At 38.0% G+C, this 14109-nt stretch overlaps 1 protein-coding gene across 1 annotated transcript; it reads left to right on the top strand.

The window, feature by feature from the left end:
* The first annotated feature begins 9360 nt into the window (after positions 1 to 9360).
* LOC132226503 (ubiquitin-ribosomal protein eL40 fusion protein-like) lies at positions 9361 to 13352 on the top strand. Its single transcript, XM_059681128.1, has 2 exons — positions 9361 to 9369; positions 12957 to 13352. The coding sequence occupies exons 1-2, from the start codon at positions 9361 to 9363 to the stop codon at positions 13350 to 13352; spliced, it is 405 nt and encodes a 134-aa protein (XP_059537111.1).
* The last annotated feature ends 757 nt before the right edge of the window (positions 13353 to 14109 follow it).

Below are 14109 nucleotides of genomic sequence, written 5' to 3'. Positions count from 1 at the left end.
AAGGTAGACTTCTTGCCAAAAGAACATGTGACCTCTGAACTGTTTGGAAAAAAACAGAACATTGGAAGAACTCAGAATGTTGCTATGTCTCCTTGTGCAAAGTTCTGCAACAAGATATACTTGGTCTGGTTATAGCAGGTGACTTTAAAGAAGCAGCTGTAGCAGTAAATGGGCCTCTGGTGTCCTCAAGTGCCTGCATTAAGACTTGTCAGTTATTGGGATACATTCCAGTTTCAAAGGTTAGATTAAGGTCAATGATTTCCTACCTAAACTAATGTTTTCAGCTAGTTTCAAAGTAGACACCATTAAATTGAAGGAAAGCAAAAATGTGCTGAGCAAAGAGACCAGTAAATGTAAAAGGTTCATCTGGAAGCATAGAAATCCTGTCTAGATTAGATCTTTGGTTATGGTTATTTGTCCATGGATCTGTCTGTGACTAGAACAAAAGCATACAATACTTTTTAAAGGGAGCATATTGATCTTTAAAAGCCAAGGTGTGTTTGACCTTTAAAGCAACTCCAGAAGCCTCTCCACTGACACAGAAGAATATAGCCCACAAAATATGTGCAGTCTCCAAGGAGTAGAAATAGTGTCCAATAGGGTAAACAAATGCTTTTGAGAGGTTTTTTGAGAGTGAAAAGGAACATTTTTTTTTAGCAAGAGAAAATAAATTTAATGCATGTGTGTGTGTGTGTGTGTGTGTGTATACTCCACGTACATGAAGGAGTCAGAGACCCCATATGCACAAGAGGTTCAGATATAGAAAAGGAACATGAGTGTATGGGACATTCTGAGCTAGGTGTGAGGTAACATAGATTGAGGGCTTATAAAGGTCATTGCAGGATGATAAGAAGAGCAGACCTTTAGTCAATAGAACATTTCCCTACCTTATAGATAGGTCAAAAGAAGTTATTCCTGATAATCTCATATGAGTAAGGCCTCTAATTCTAATTTTTCTAAGTAGTTAAGGGGGAAGTGCAAACGTTTATCTTGAGCCTTCAGCTAAAGTTCCCTTTAACTCAAAACAATCTGCATGTCACAGAGGCACATCTTGATGTGACTCTTACTAGACCCTCACAAATGCCTCCTCTGAAAGCTCCCTGGAAGTTTCACATTCCAGAATTTGGGTGGGTAGGCTGTTCTATATCTCATTAAACCAGCCTCAGTCTTGAGGAAGGCTCAGTTCAGTTAAACAGTTGTGTTTCATTTTAGGAGGCCGTGATGCAGGTGGGCTCCCAAAGTTAAGCCTATGGTGGGAGCACTAAGGTATTTAATAAGAGGCATCTCTATGGAAACAAAAGAAAAATAAAGGTTAATCATTGGAGCAGACTATAACCGCAGCTTCTGACTTCAGAAGGCAGGCAGCCAAGAAGAGTTCTAGATATCTGTCTCAAATCATTCTCAGATGGAGTGAAGACAGCAGTTATAGTCTGACAGATTCTCCTGGTCTGCAGCTTGAATGTCAATGGCATGAAGATTTTCCATATAGGAGCTGTTGTGGTGATTTCTCTGAAGTCTACATCAAGTTGTCCCACTGTAGCTTGCAGGGCCTTGAAAAGGACAGTTTTAGTTCTTAGTGATCCCAAGCCAAAGGATGGGAAAATGAAAATGCTAGTTGGGAGGGTTGCAGCCACATATTTAAGAAAACTAAAAAAATCAGGATCTGGTCCAGTTAGTAGGTAAGGAAAAACAAACACAACAACTCAAAAGACAATGAACAGCACAAGACCCTAACGTCCACAAAGGTATATTATATGAAATATTTTTTTCTCTAAAATTACCCCTATCTCTACCAAAGAAAACAAAATTAAGACATTTATTTGCAAAACAAATTTAGTTTCAATAAATTTGGCCTAATTGTTTGTATAAATCCAGAAAAAAATAGTAATTAACCACATAGGATCTTCTAAATCTGCTTTACTGGATTTTTTCACAAGGAATCTTCAGATTTAACTTAAAAAAGGCCTCTCAAGGCCAGAGAAAGATAAGCCATATACTTGTCATCAGACTTCACGTGCAATACCTACAGGTTGGGGTTAAAACCTCTCATTTTGAGGTCCCCAATGTACCCTGAGTTTCTTTCTTTGCATCTTCTAGTAAGAAACCTTCTATCCTTACCTGGAAAAACTACTGAGAAACGTGTAAGCAATGTACCAGGCTAGGTCTCCCGCCTCCACCCGCCCAAGGGATTCTTACTGGCTTCCAAAATCAGTGTTACTTCCTTTAGGCTTTCTGGTCATATCTGAGCTTGTGCATGTCTCCCTCGAATGTGTTATTCCAGTCAAAAAGCCTTGTAATAGAGCTAGTTTCTAATTGTACCCTGTTGTAAAGAGAACAGATTCTTATTGAACTTATACAAACAAATATATTACCATGAAAACAAAAATACTTAATTGCTGAGAATTTCCAAAGTTTGGAGGGATCAATTAGAGAGAAAAAAATAATCTTTTTCAATGCTGGTTACAAAGGTGTAATTTACCAAATTGTTTTAAGTCACACATGATTTATAAGAAAGAAAAAAAAAATTCCTTATGTCTGTAAAACAAAAGATTTAAAAATCAGTAATATTTCAAATAAAAAGTAATAAATTGTAACCCTTCTATCTATTCATTCATCCTATGTAATTAAAATTGTTCTGCTTGAATTCAGTTTTCCCATTCGTTTTCTTAACCTTGCCTGATAACTGAAGGTGATGGGTCAGTGATAATTCTAAGAAGTTTACAAGGCCATCTGTCAAGATTCATATGATTTTCTCAGTGAAGTGGGTGCCTGAATTATTAGAGATTGTGGAAAGTGGCTCAGCAGTTAGTGTTGGCCACTGCATCAAGGGGTTGTGGGTTCAATATCTGGTAAAGGGCATGTACCTGGGGTACAGGTTGATCCCTGGCCTCATTGGGGTGCATGAAGGAGGCAACCAATCAATGTATCTCTCTCATATCAATGTTTTTTTCCTCTCTCTCTCTCTACCTCTCTCCCTTCTCTCCTACTTCCACTCTTTCTAAAAAACAAATGGAAAAAATATCCTAAGGTTAGGATTAACTAAAAAAAAAAAGGACTTCTGGTAAATGCAGCACTTGCATCCTCCAACAACCATACAAAATTACAGCTAAACCACAGAGCAACAATCATTTGGAACTGCCTGAAATCTGGCTGAACGGAAGTCCTACAGTAGATAATTTAAGCATTCCAATGTTTATAATCTTATCAATCCTTACATTTCCATATTCTTTTAACCCAATTGTAGCCTGAGTCAGGGCTTCACCAGTGGGTTTTGGTACCACAGTGCTTGGATTCTCATATCAAAGAGTTCTAGAAATCGCTCTTTTCTATCTCCTGACCGTTTGGCCCACTCTTGAGTAAAAAGGCTTAGGGTCCCCAGTGAGAGGTCAAGGCCAGGGTCCCTATCCCTGGTATCAATTTTTAATTTGATATAACCGACCTGACTATTGTCTCAGCTATTGCTGGTCAGGTTTCTTATTGTAATCTTTTCCCCCCAGTATTTTAAATTTCTCCTCACTGGAGTAAACAGAGCAGACTTGTTTGGCGACCTTTAATCTTGTGGGGCCAACAGGAGGCCAGGTTGGCCCATTCAGCCTATGTAAGTACTGTACTAAATCCTTCTTCTAACCCAGTCAATGTCTGTTTTCTTTAGCCCATTGTTCTAATTGGCAAATTCCTCATAATAGCCATTGCAATTTTAGGTTATACTTTCCTTGAGGATGGCAGCAGTTTGGTGGGGCCCCAGCCATAAATGGAGTCCAGCCCATGTTTCTGTCTGGTCATATTTTGAAGCTTCCAGCCTGACAGTTACCAAACTCAGTCCTCAGGACATAACATTTTCAGGTTGTCTTTTGGTAAGATCTCAACATTATTTTTCTTCCAATTTTCTTCTTCTAAAGCACAGGACCATTGTACTTCCAGTGTCCTGCTATTTTACAGTATTTGAAAATGTCGGAAGGCAAATAGGAAGAGGTCTGAGTGGACTCTGATTTTTGTTCTAATTTCTGTCCTTTCATCTTAATAAGATAATATTAATGACTAGCTATTATAACAACATGAGAGCCCTTTAACATTTTTTCTTTCTTTTCAATTAAAAGGATCTGCTATCTGGCTTTGATGGTAGGATCTATAGAGACTCAAACCAGTACTGTGGATGCAAGAGGCCCCAGGGAAAAAGCAGAAAGATGCAACCCTCACCAGATAAAGTGTCTTCCCAGAGTTAGCCTTAGAAAGAAGGGGGGCCCTGTGTTTAAACAGCTGTCCCAACACACGGGCAATCACATGCTTTCCCCCTTGAGACCATGTCTGGGAGGAACAAGACAGACACAGAAATCTCCCTTGAGAGTCTCTCATGGCCGGATAGAGAGCAAGGGGAACCTTGGCAAGTGCACCCTGGATGGTAGAAGCCAGAGGGAAAGTATTCTCACTAGCATAAGGCCAACTATTCAGAACATATAACAAGATGAAAGGGAGAAACAAGACAAAGACAGAAAAAAACAAACTCGTGAATAATCATACCAGGTAACCAAGAGTCACTAGTTTCACAAATATTTTCTTCTGATGATCAAAATTTTGAAAACAGAAAAGGATTCTCACAGTTTCTGCTCCCACTGGGTCCTGCAGAGAGACCTGAGCACACATGGCAGGGTAAGAACCCTTACCTTCTGCTGGCCTGTGTCATAGGCCCCAGGATCTCCTCGTCTGCTGCACCGCGTGGCAAAGTGCAGTTCCAGCCAGTGAGTTTATCCTGCTCCCTGAGCCACTCTGCAGGACGAACAAACTTTCCTCCACCCTCAAGGTTCTTCTGGCTGGTCTAATAATCAAACAGATATGAGATAGATTAGCAAGAGAAGATAGTCAAATGTAATGCATACATACGTATGGGTACCCTGAATGTATGAGTCAGAGACCACACATGCTTAAGAAGTTTTTAGAACAAAGAATTCATGAGCATAAATCAGGGTGGTCACAAGCAAACCAGTCTCTATGAGAGTAGAACTAATGAAAAGAAATATCTCAAAGTCAAGAAAAAAGGAACCATAAATGACAAGGGACAAAGGATTTACTGTCTGGTAATACCATCAAGGAAAGCAGGGAATGTTTGAAATTCCTAACTGGTAGGATTTGATCATTGCTTTGAACAATGACAGCTCTGCTATTCCTGTCCTTTCAGTTTTTTTAGAAGCCAGCTATACTTACTACCATACTGTACTCTTCCATTTTTTGAATGGGACGTTATAATTTTAGGTGCACGAGTGTAGAGGAAAGAAGTGTGCACCTGGATATTTGGGAGTGGACTGCAAGTTTTCAGCTCCGACAGTAGATGGCCATCCAGTCAAAGGCCACATTCCCAGCTTACTTTTCAACTAGATGTGGGCAAGTTACTAGTTCTATTCAATGAATTGTGAAAAGAAGTGATATGTGATTCTCCCGGTTGTGCCCTTAATAGGACTTCATGTGCACACTCCCGTCTGCCCTCCTCCAAACACACACATACACACACACACACACAGATGGTAATGAATAGAGTACCAAGGATGACAAAACTGAAGTGCCAATTCTTATCTTTACCTTAGATATAAGGAAGAGAGGGAGAGAAAGAGAATTCTTTTTGTTTACACTGCTATATTTTGGGTATCTTGAGTTTAGATTAACACTACGTAAGCACAGTTTATATAGATTCAAATGATCATTTTTCTTAAAATCTTACATTACTTAAAAATTTGGATCAGAGATTCAAACTGACTTTCTATATGAATAGTACAAAGTATTGACATTCCACATGTTAGTATAAAAATTTAATTTTTCTCAAGTAATTATTTTCAGAAAATATTTACAATAAAGAATTTATCTATTGAATGTTGAGGACAGTAATTATTATAGTGATTCCAATAAACATTCTGTCATAGGCTCACATGTTAGACTATATTTTCAGATAGTTTGGTATAAAGCTTAGAAATAATGGTCATACATGGACTAACTTGAAATGTGATCTTATAAAGTGTAGATAATCCATTCTAGAAAGCAATTGCAACTAAAAACTATCTTAGATCATTAAGTGTATGTAAATTTAATGTTTAGAGTACAAAATGCACCCAAAAAAATAGAGGTTTGATTTTAAATGGATTTTAGACTTTTTCTCAGCTTAATAAGACAGGCTGAGAAAATTCCTCTACATTAAAAAAATAAAAACAAAATCAAGACACATATTCCTCCCCCATCCTTAAATTGATTAGAGTAAATTGCTTGTGTTTCTCAAATCCAAGCTTAATATGCACTTTTTCTCTTTGGAGCAGCATGAGAAAATTCTCCCTCCCTATGGCTCATAGGGTTGCCAGGGGGAGAGTAGAGCTGATATGAAGCTTAAGGAATTGAGATCAGAAGACAACATGTGGCTAACAAACCCTCTTGAAAGTTAAAGAACATTTGTTGCCCAGCCAGCGTGGCTCAATGGTTGAGCATCAACCTATGAACCAGGACATCATGGTTTGATGCCCAGTCAGGGCACATGTCTGGATTGGGCGCTTGATCCGCAGTGTGGGGTGTGCAGGAGGCAGCCGATCAATGATTCTCTCTCATCATTGATGTTTCTATCTCTCTCTCCCTTCCTCTCTGAAATCAATAAAAATATGTCAAAAGAAAATTTGTTGAAGTGAACAGATTGGCTTTTGGCTCACTTGATTTACTAATTGTTATGCTTTACTGTACCATCCATAATTAGAATTCGAACATAAGGATCGTGATAAACTGGAATTATATTGTGGACATTTGAGGTATACGTGAATATTTTCAGGCTTCAGGGATCATTGAGCTACAACCACAGAATACAGTGGCCATGGACCCCTGAAGGCTATTTCCTTGTGAGTCTATTTTTACCTTTTTGGTTTTAAGTCATTCAGATAAAGCCATTCTTAATATCTTCTGTTGTTCTGAAATTGCATTACTTTTTATCTCAACAAATTTTGAGGCATATACAGGGTGAGGCAAAAGGAGATTCACAGTTGTTTGTATGGAAATTATACAATAATTAATAAATGATACTACAAGAATAAACTGATTTGCTTACTCACAACTGTAAACCTACTTTTGTCCCATGCTGTATCACTTCCTGCCTTGTATTACAATTTGCACGTATATATTTTTACTTTCCTGTTATACTATAGAGTCAGTGTTTTATTCACGTCCTCTTGCTTTTTGAACATACTAAGCACCAATATGTTTATTTTAAGATTTCATTGTCAATAGATCTTGATCCTGGTGCTGGGCCTATTTGTATTTGAACACCCTTATTACATTGTTTCTATTAAATATATGCATTCACAAAAAACTTTTTTTTAAATTATTGACCTTTATTCCTTTACTCATTTTGTTGTCCTCTGGAGCCAAATAAATACAGCAAGGAATAAAATTTCTATATTGTCTCATAAAAAACAATTAAACACATTTTTTAAATGCCTCCCTTTTTCTATTATGTTGTTTGAATATGTTATTTTTTAAAACATAATTTACATACAGTGGAATGTATAGGTCTTCAGTGTACAGTTTGATGAGTTTTGAAAAATACCTATACCTGTTTAACCCAGAGCCCTGTCCAGATATCAGTCATTTTCATTTTCCCAGGGAAAATGGCTTCACGCCTCTCCTAAGAAATTCCCGCCTCTGCTCCTAGACACAATTACTGTCCTAAATTCTACCCCCATAGATTAGTTCCTCCTTTATAGATATTCTCTACTATGCCAGGAGACTGGTAAGAGTCTTTAATTTGGCTTCTGGCATGCAAGTGATTTTATTAGTGGCTCAGCTTGATCATATTGGGCTTGGTTACAGTAGGGGGTAGATCAGCCTTGTTCCTGAGCCCTGGCAATTCTGGAGTTTCAACTGAATTCCTATGGTATTCAATAAGGCTTTTCCTCTCTGGCTGGGGAAGTCGATAATGTGGTCCAGCACTGCTCTTCCCAGAACCTTTGATGGGTTTGTAGCAGTGTGCCAGTCTGAGGTGTCTCTCCATGCATGGAGAGCTTAACATTTGAACAAAGACTCGAGAGGACACTGACTCAGATTGGAAGAGTTCTCTGTCCAGCTACCTTCTCTCTGGTACCCTTCCCTAGAAATAACAGGAAGCAGCCAATCAATGATTCTCTCTCATCATTGATGTTACCTTGGTGGCCCAGAAATCCAATCTTTATTTCTTTTACTCAAGGAGTTGTCGTTCTGTGTTTGGACTCCACTTCTTAAATTAGACAGTGATCCCTAACAAAAAGCCAGAACAATCCAATGTAGACTTCATTTTTATGTATTTGCTTCCAGTTAATGATCATACTCCTGATTCCTATGTTTTCCAATTTTGTCCAATTTTGCAATTATACACAGCATAATTGTAAATTTGATGAAAATTACTCTATCACGGCCAGAACTGATAGTCCCATAACAAATTAATTTTTACTTACATTTTTTTTGACATCTCATTTCGGTTGATTAGCCTTTCTTTAAAGATAGAATAATGTATTCCATATCAATTATCTATGGATATTTTAGGATCAAATAAAATAATATTTGAAAAAATATGTTTCTCCACAAGTGATATGATTTCAGAGTAATTACAATCTTAACTTTTTAATATACTGATTTCCTAATTTTTTATAAACATACACATTGTTGGTAACATTGACTTAAGTAAACATGAGTTTGAAGTTCTAAAAAATATATATATAATCTGGGGGAGAATAGACACATCATTTTTTTCTTAAACTTTTCCAATAAGTACCCTATTGGCAAAGGAGTCTATACTGGTACATAGCAAATATAAAATGTATTTAAGATGTTACATTTTATCTTATAATTGAATGCACACAGTGAATAATTATGTTGAGTTTGATTAAAATATAATGATCCCTCCTCACCTCAATCTTTGAGCAAAATTGAGAGTCAGGAATGTATACTGTGTTAGTTCTATCTGCAGTTGTGGCCTGTACATAAGTAGTTACACCCTGCTTAGAAAATTTTGTAATGTATGTCTACATTTGTCTGAGAACTGGAAACATTGATTTGAATTTGAATAATTGGTCTTCTTAATTTCAGACGTTAATATTTGAAAGAGTTGCATTTTATAGCTTTGTAACTGAATTTTCTTTATATCTATTTTCTATAAACAATTCAAACTGAGGACAAGTTTAAAGAAAAATAAATGTAATTCATATATTTGAAAATATTTGAATAAGATTTATTACATTTAGAGATGGGTTATTAGTAGAGATATTAATATTGCTAAAGGGTTACAAGTAATCTTGTCCCCCTCAGTCTTCCCCCTTTCAGATAAGTTAGTTACTGGTTTATTGCAAGTATCCATCCAAATCCTTACAAATGGGTGCGGTATATATTTCTAAAATGCATTGTGAACTGACACTACAGAGAAGTTGTAATTTAACAAAGACAACAGATAATTAATTTTGAATAATCCAAACATTTTTGGTACATATTTCAAGAAAGACGGACTCAATACAGCAGCATGCATCCTATATAATAAAAGCCTAATATGCTAAGTGTCCAGTCGACTGGTAGGCTGCTCAAACAATCAAAGGGTAATATGCTAATGATACGCTAAGGTCGCTCAACTGCTCACCATGATGTGCACTGACCACCAGGGGGAAGAAAGTTGACTGGTCGACCAGTCGTTTTGATGTGCACTGACCACCAGGGGGCAGATGCTCTGACAGGTAGTTTAGTTTGCTGCTGGGTCCGGCTGATCAGGACTGAGCGAGATGGGCTGGACATGTCCTGGAGCCCTCCTGTTGTCCCTCCCCGGCTGGCCAACCTTCCGCATCCCTCCCCATTCCCAATTGTGCACTGGTGGGGTCTCTTGTCCTGGCCTGTGCCCTCTCATAATACGGGACCCCTCGGGGGATGCTGGAGAGCAGTTTCAGCCCAATTCTGAGGGCCAGGATGAGGGACCCCACTGGTGCATGAATTTGTGCACCGGGCCTCTAGTATTTAAATCTAAGAGGGGACTCTATTCTTGATCTCATCAACTATTTTAAACTATGTAAAACCTTAGTAAAGTAAGAGTGAGACTCATTGATGCATTTGTGATACTAAGTGCTGCATAAAATACATTTTACATCATTTATCTCAAGTCAGCCTATAATTTCACATACTTACAGTTATTTATTTTAAAGATGTATTAGTGGTTTGCATATTATAACAACTGGTAAACAACAATACTCAAATAGAGAAGTAGCTCTCAGGATATAAATGATTATGACCAAGACTTCTAATTCTTTCAGAAAATTATTAGTTTACAGTTTAAGTGGATTTTGGCATTCTAAATATGGTTTACTTTTGACCATTGAATAAATTCTTATTGCTGACAGAAATAAAAATATGCTGGAAATATTTACAATCTCATGCAAAATCACAAATGTTCCCCATCTGTCTCTACATAGAAAATGGATCAATTTATTGTAGTCAAACTTTATTACCTCTATAATTCCACATACATTTTCACCAGGCAAAATTGTCCTTTCTCCACTGAAGAATTTTTTTTTATGTCTCTTCTAATTTTCTACTCTTTTTTCAGCTTCTCCATATGCTTTTTATAGGCCAAGGTTTTTATAATTTCAGATATATTCTTAGTAATCAAAGGGAGAAACAAGTTTCCATAACTATCTGATTTTGCATATAATACAATTGCATGGCTTCAAATGTTATTTTAAAACAATTATAAATGAACTTTATTAAAAGGCAAAACAGAAACAATACAGTGTTATGTAATACTGGCTTACTTTTCTATCAAGTCCCCTTATGTTTTTGTCTATTTTGTTTTAATGCTGCAATCACTAAACAATTGTGTTGCTAATTTTCCCAGACAAAAAGTTAGGTCACCGACATAGAAAAAATATTTAGAGTTTTAAATGCTATCAAAGAAAGGGAAGCAGGGCATTTCTTTTGGTTTGAGTATGGACTCTGTGTTTTAGAATTTCAGTTAACTTGGATGCTAATGAATGGAGGTCTGCTTTGTTTCAGATGGAAGCAAACCTGTTTCCAACTATTCTAGAGCACCACCTTCTGGAAATGAAATGCTTCTCTAAGTGTCACAAAGCAGCTCCTTGTGCTTGGTAGAATCATGATTTTGTACTGAGAAGACTCATGCCTCATGAGCGATATATCTCTATTAAGCAAAATTACATTCTCTGCCAACCTTGAGGGGTTAGAGTTAAAGAAGACACCGATGCAGGATAAATGAAAGATATTTTTTGACTGCTCTATGAGGAATAAAATTCTGTCAAGTTTACTTTTTTATTTTTATTTTTTTACTTGTTAGAACTAAATGACAATGTTGTTCTGCTTCCATAATATGTGGCATTTGGGGTAATAGTGCATAGAAATATGTAACATGATTGTTTAAAACCATTAAGGACAAGCTAAGCCTTAGCAGTTCCAGTTAATATGTTCTAAGGACAATAATGAATATACATTTGATCGCCATAAGACACGGGATAATCAGCTTTTTTCTTTCTAATTCTTACTACATCCAGTTAATTAAACTTATAATTAACTAGAGTTCAGATTTAAGTCTAAGGCATTCCATATTTTCCACCTCCAAGAAAATATTTTCACTAATTGGTCTTTTCAACGAATTCTGCCTTAATAACATTCTTGGGAATGGCTATACGCCTCACTGTCTTGTGATTGGTAATTTGTACATCGTCTGTCTCAGCAACACTCATATATTTTAAAGCTCATGTCTCTCCAGCATGCCCTCCCTTCCAAGCCTAGTTGGGGTGCCTTAGTAACTCCACCTAGTTGGGTTCCCTGGCTTTATTCCCACCCCCCTGGTCACAGTCCCTATCTATCTAGCTTCCCTCTGTCTCCTCAAAATAATAGTGTATCAGTTATTAACAATTTTAACATATTTATTTCTTAAAAACATCACTCACTGTAGGAACATCTTTACTTGGAGGGAGGGGGAGAGGGACTGGCAGACCAAATTTTTGAGCACATGTGCAGTCCAAAGAGAGCAATACCCATAGCAATAGAAAATAGCAGATTGATTACTTTTTCTAGGATGAAATCCAACAGCCTCCAAGCCTATGAGGTGCCAGATACTGTTGGGTGTGCTTAGTTTACAGATACTATGTGCTACAGTCCTAATAGCAAAAAGCATCCCATTGAGTCAGAGAGATTTTCATAAAAATAGCTGGTCAGAACCATTTCATTGGATTCATTATTATGCTTCAAATGCAGTAGTACAGAGGGGAAAAAATGAGGAAAACTTGCAAATAAACAAAATTCCCTTGATTAATAAATTTAAAACAAATACATATTGAGTCAGAGATAAAATAAATCACCTCAATGAGCTAAATGATAAGAGCAAAACATGTCCCAAGGTATTGTCTTTATATATAATACTAGAGGCCCAGTGCATGAAAATTCGTGCACTTGTGGGGTGGGGAGGGTCCCTCAGTCCGGCCTGTGCCCTCTTGCAATCCAGAACCACTCAGGGGATATCCACCTGCTGGCTCAGGGCTTAGGCCCACTCCCCGGGGGATCGGGCTTAAGCTGGCAGTCAGACAATCCTCTGGCAGCCTGGGATCCCTTCGGGGATGTCCGACTGACAGCTTAAGCCTGCTCCCTGCGGTTGGACATCCTTAGCGCTTGTGGCTGAGTGGAGCTCCCCCTGTGGGAGTGCACTGACCACCAGGGGGCAGCTCCTATGTTGAGCATCTACCCCCTGGTGGTTAGTACGAATCATAGCCACCGGTCATTCTTGGTTGTTCCACCGTTAGGGTCAATTTGCATATTATCCTTTTATTATATAGGATATGACTTACATGTATAAAGAATGTGATAATTTTAAGGGTTATTAATATGTACAAAATATCAGCCATTGACTAAAGTTGAGGAACCTCTTCTAATTTTGCCCTTGTTAGTAAAGTTGTTTTGGTTGCAAGTTGGTTTAGAAGGAGGGAGGGGAAAGAGAGAGAGAGACCCTGACTGGCAAGACCATCAACCTTGAGGTTGAGCCCAGTGACACCATTGAGACTGTCAAAGCTAAAATCCAAGACAAGGAAGGCATCCTACCTGAACCACAGTGTCAGATTTCTGTGGGCAAACAGCTAGAGGATGGCCACACTCTCTCAGACTGCAACATTCAGAAAGTGTCCACCCTGCACTTGGTGCTTCGTCTGAGGGGTGGTATCATCAAACCCTCCCTCCACCAGCTTGCCCAGAAGTACAACTGTGATAAGATGATCTGTCACAAGGGTCACTCCCACCTGCATCCACGTACTGTCAACTGCCACAAGAAGAAGTGTGACCATACCAACAACCTGTGCCCTCAGAAGGAGGTCAAATAAGGCCCCTCCATTACCTCCTTGGGTCCACAGGGCAGCCTTCTACCTGAACTCTGAACCCTGTGACCATGAGCCTCAATAAAGTTTCTCTTGTGTTGATTGGAAAAAATGCATAGTTGACTACAGACACTGCTTGACCTATGATTCCAGTGCTATTCATCAGAACTTGGTTTTCTTTTCTTCCTGTTCCAAGTTTGCTTTCCTCTATGTCTGTTCCATTCTTGTATCCTTGGTAGCTCTCATATACCACTGCCACAGTTAACAATCCAGGGAGTTAATTTCTGCTTATATTCTCGCTAGTTTGAAGTTCACTGATTGATTGTACTTGTTGGGCATGCCACACATCTCAAAAGAGATGTCCACACATCTTGAGAAAAGAATCCGGAGCCTTTTGAGTATTATAATGTCTAAATCTTGTCTTTCTGGATCTCTAGTACAGGAAGATATCAGATCGCTGTACCCCCACCCCCAAATCTGTTTTGGAAACAGAGCTTATGAGATTTCCTACTGAGACATCAAGAAAAACACTGGCACATTAAAAACTGTGAGAAGTCCTGCAGTGAGGAAACACATTTCTAGAATTTATTGATTACACATTATGTTTTACAGAGCATATCACTTTTATCAGCCCATTGCAATATCATTTAGGAAATTTTGAGATAGATGATCTCCAACATAACAGTGAATGATTCTCATCATCTTAGTCTATTGCCATTAAATATTCAAATTAGAATATTCCTCTTTTCCTGCTTCAGAGTTG

Source organism: Myotis daubentonii, chromosome 2 (genome assembly GCF_963259705.1).
Source record: "Myotis daubentonii chromosome 2, mMyoDau2.1, whole genome shotgun sequence".
Classification (NCBI taxonomy): Eukaryota; Metazoa; Chordata; class Mammalia; order Chiroptera; family Vespertilionidae; genus Myotis; species Myotis daubentonii.
This window is presented reverse-complemented; position numbering and strand designations above follow the sequence as displayed.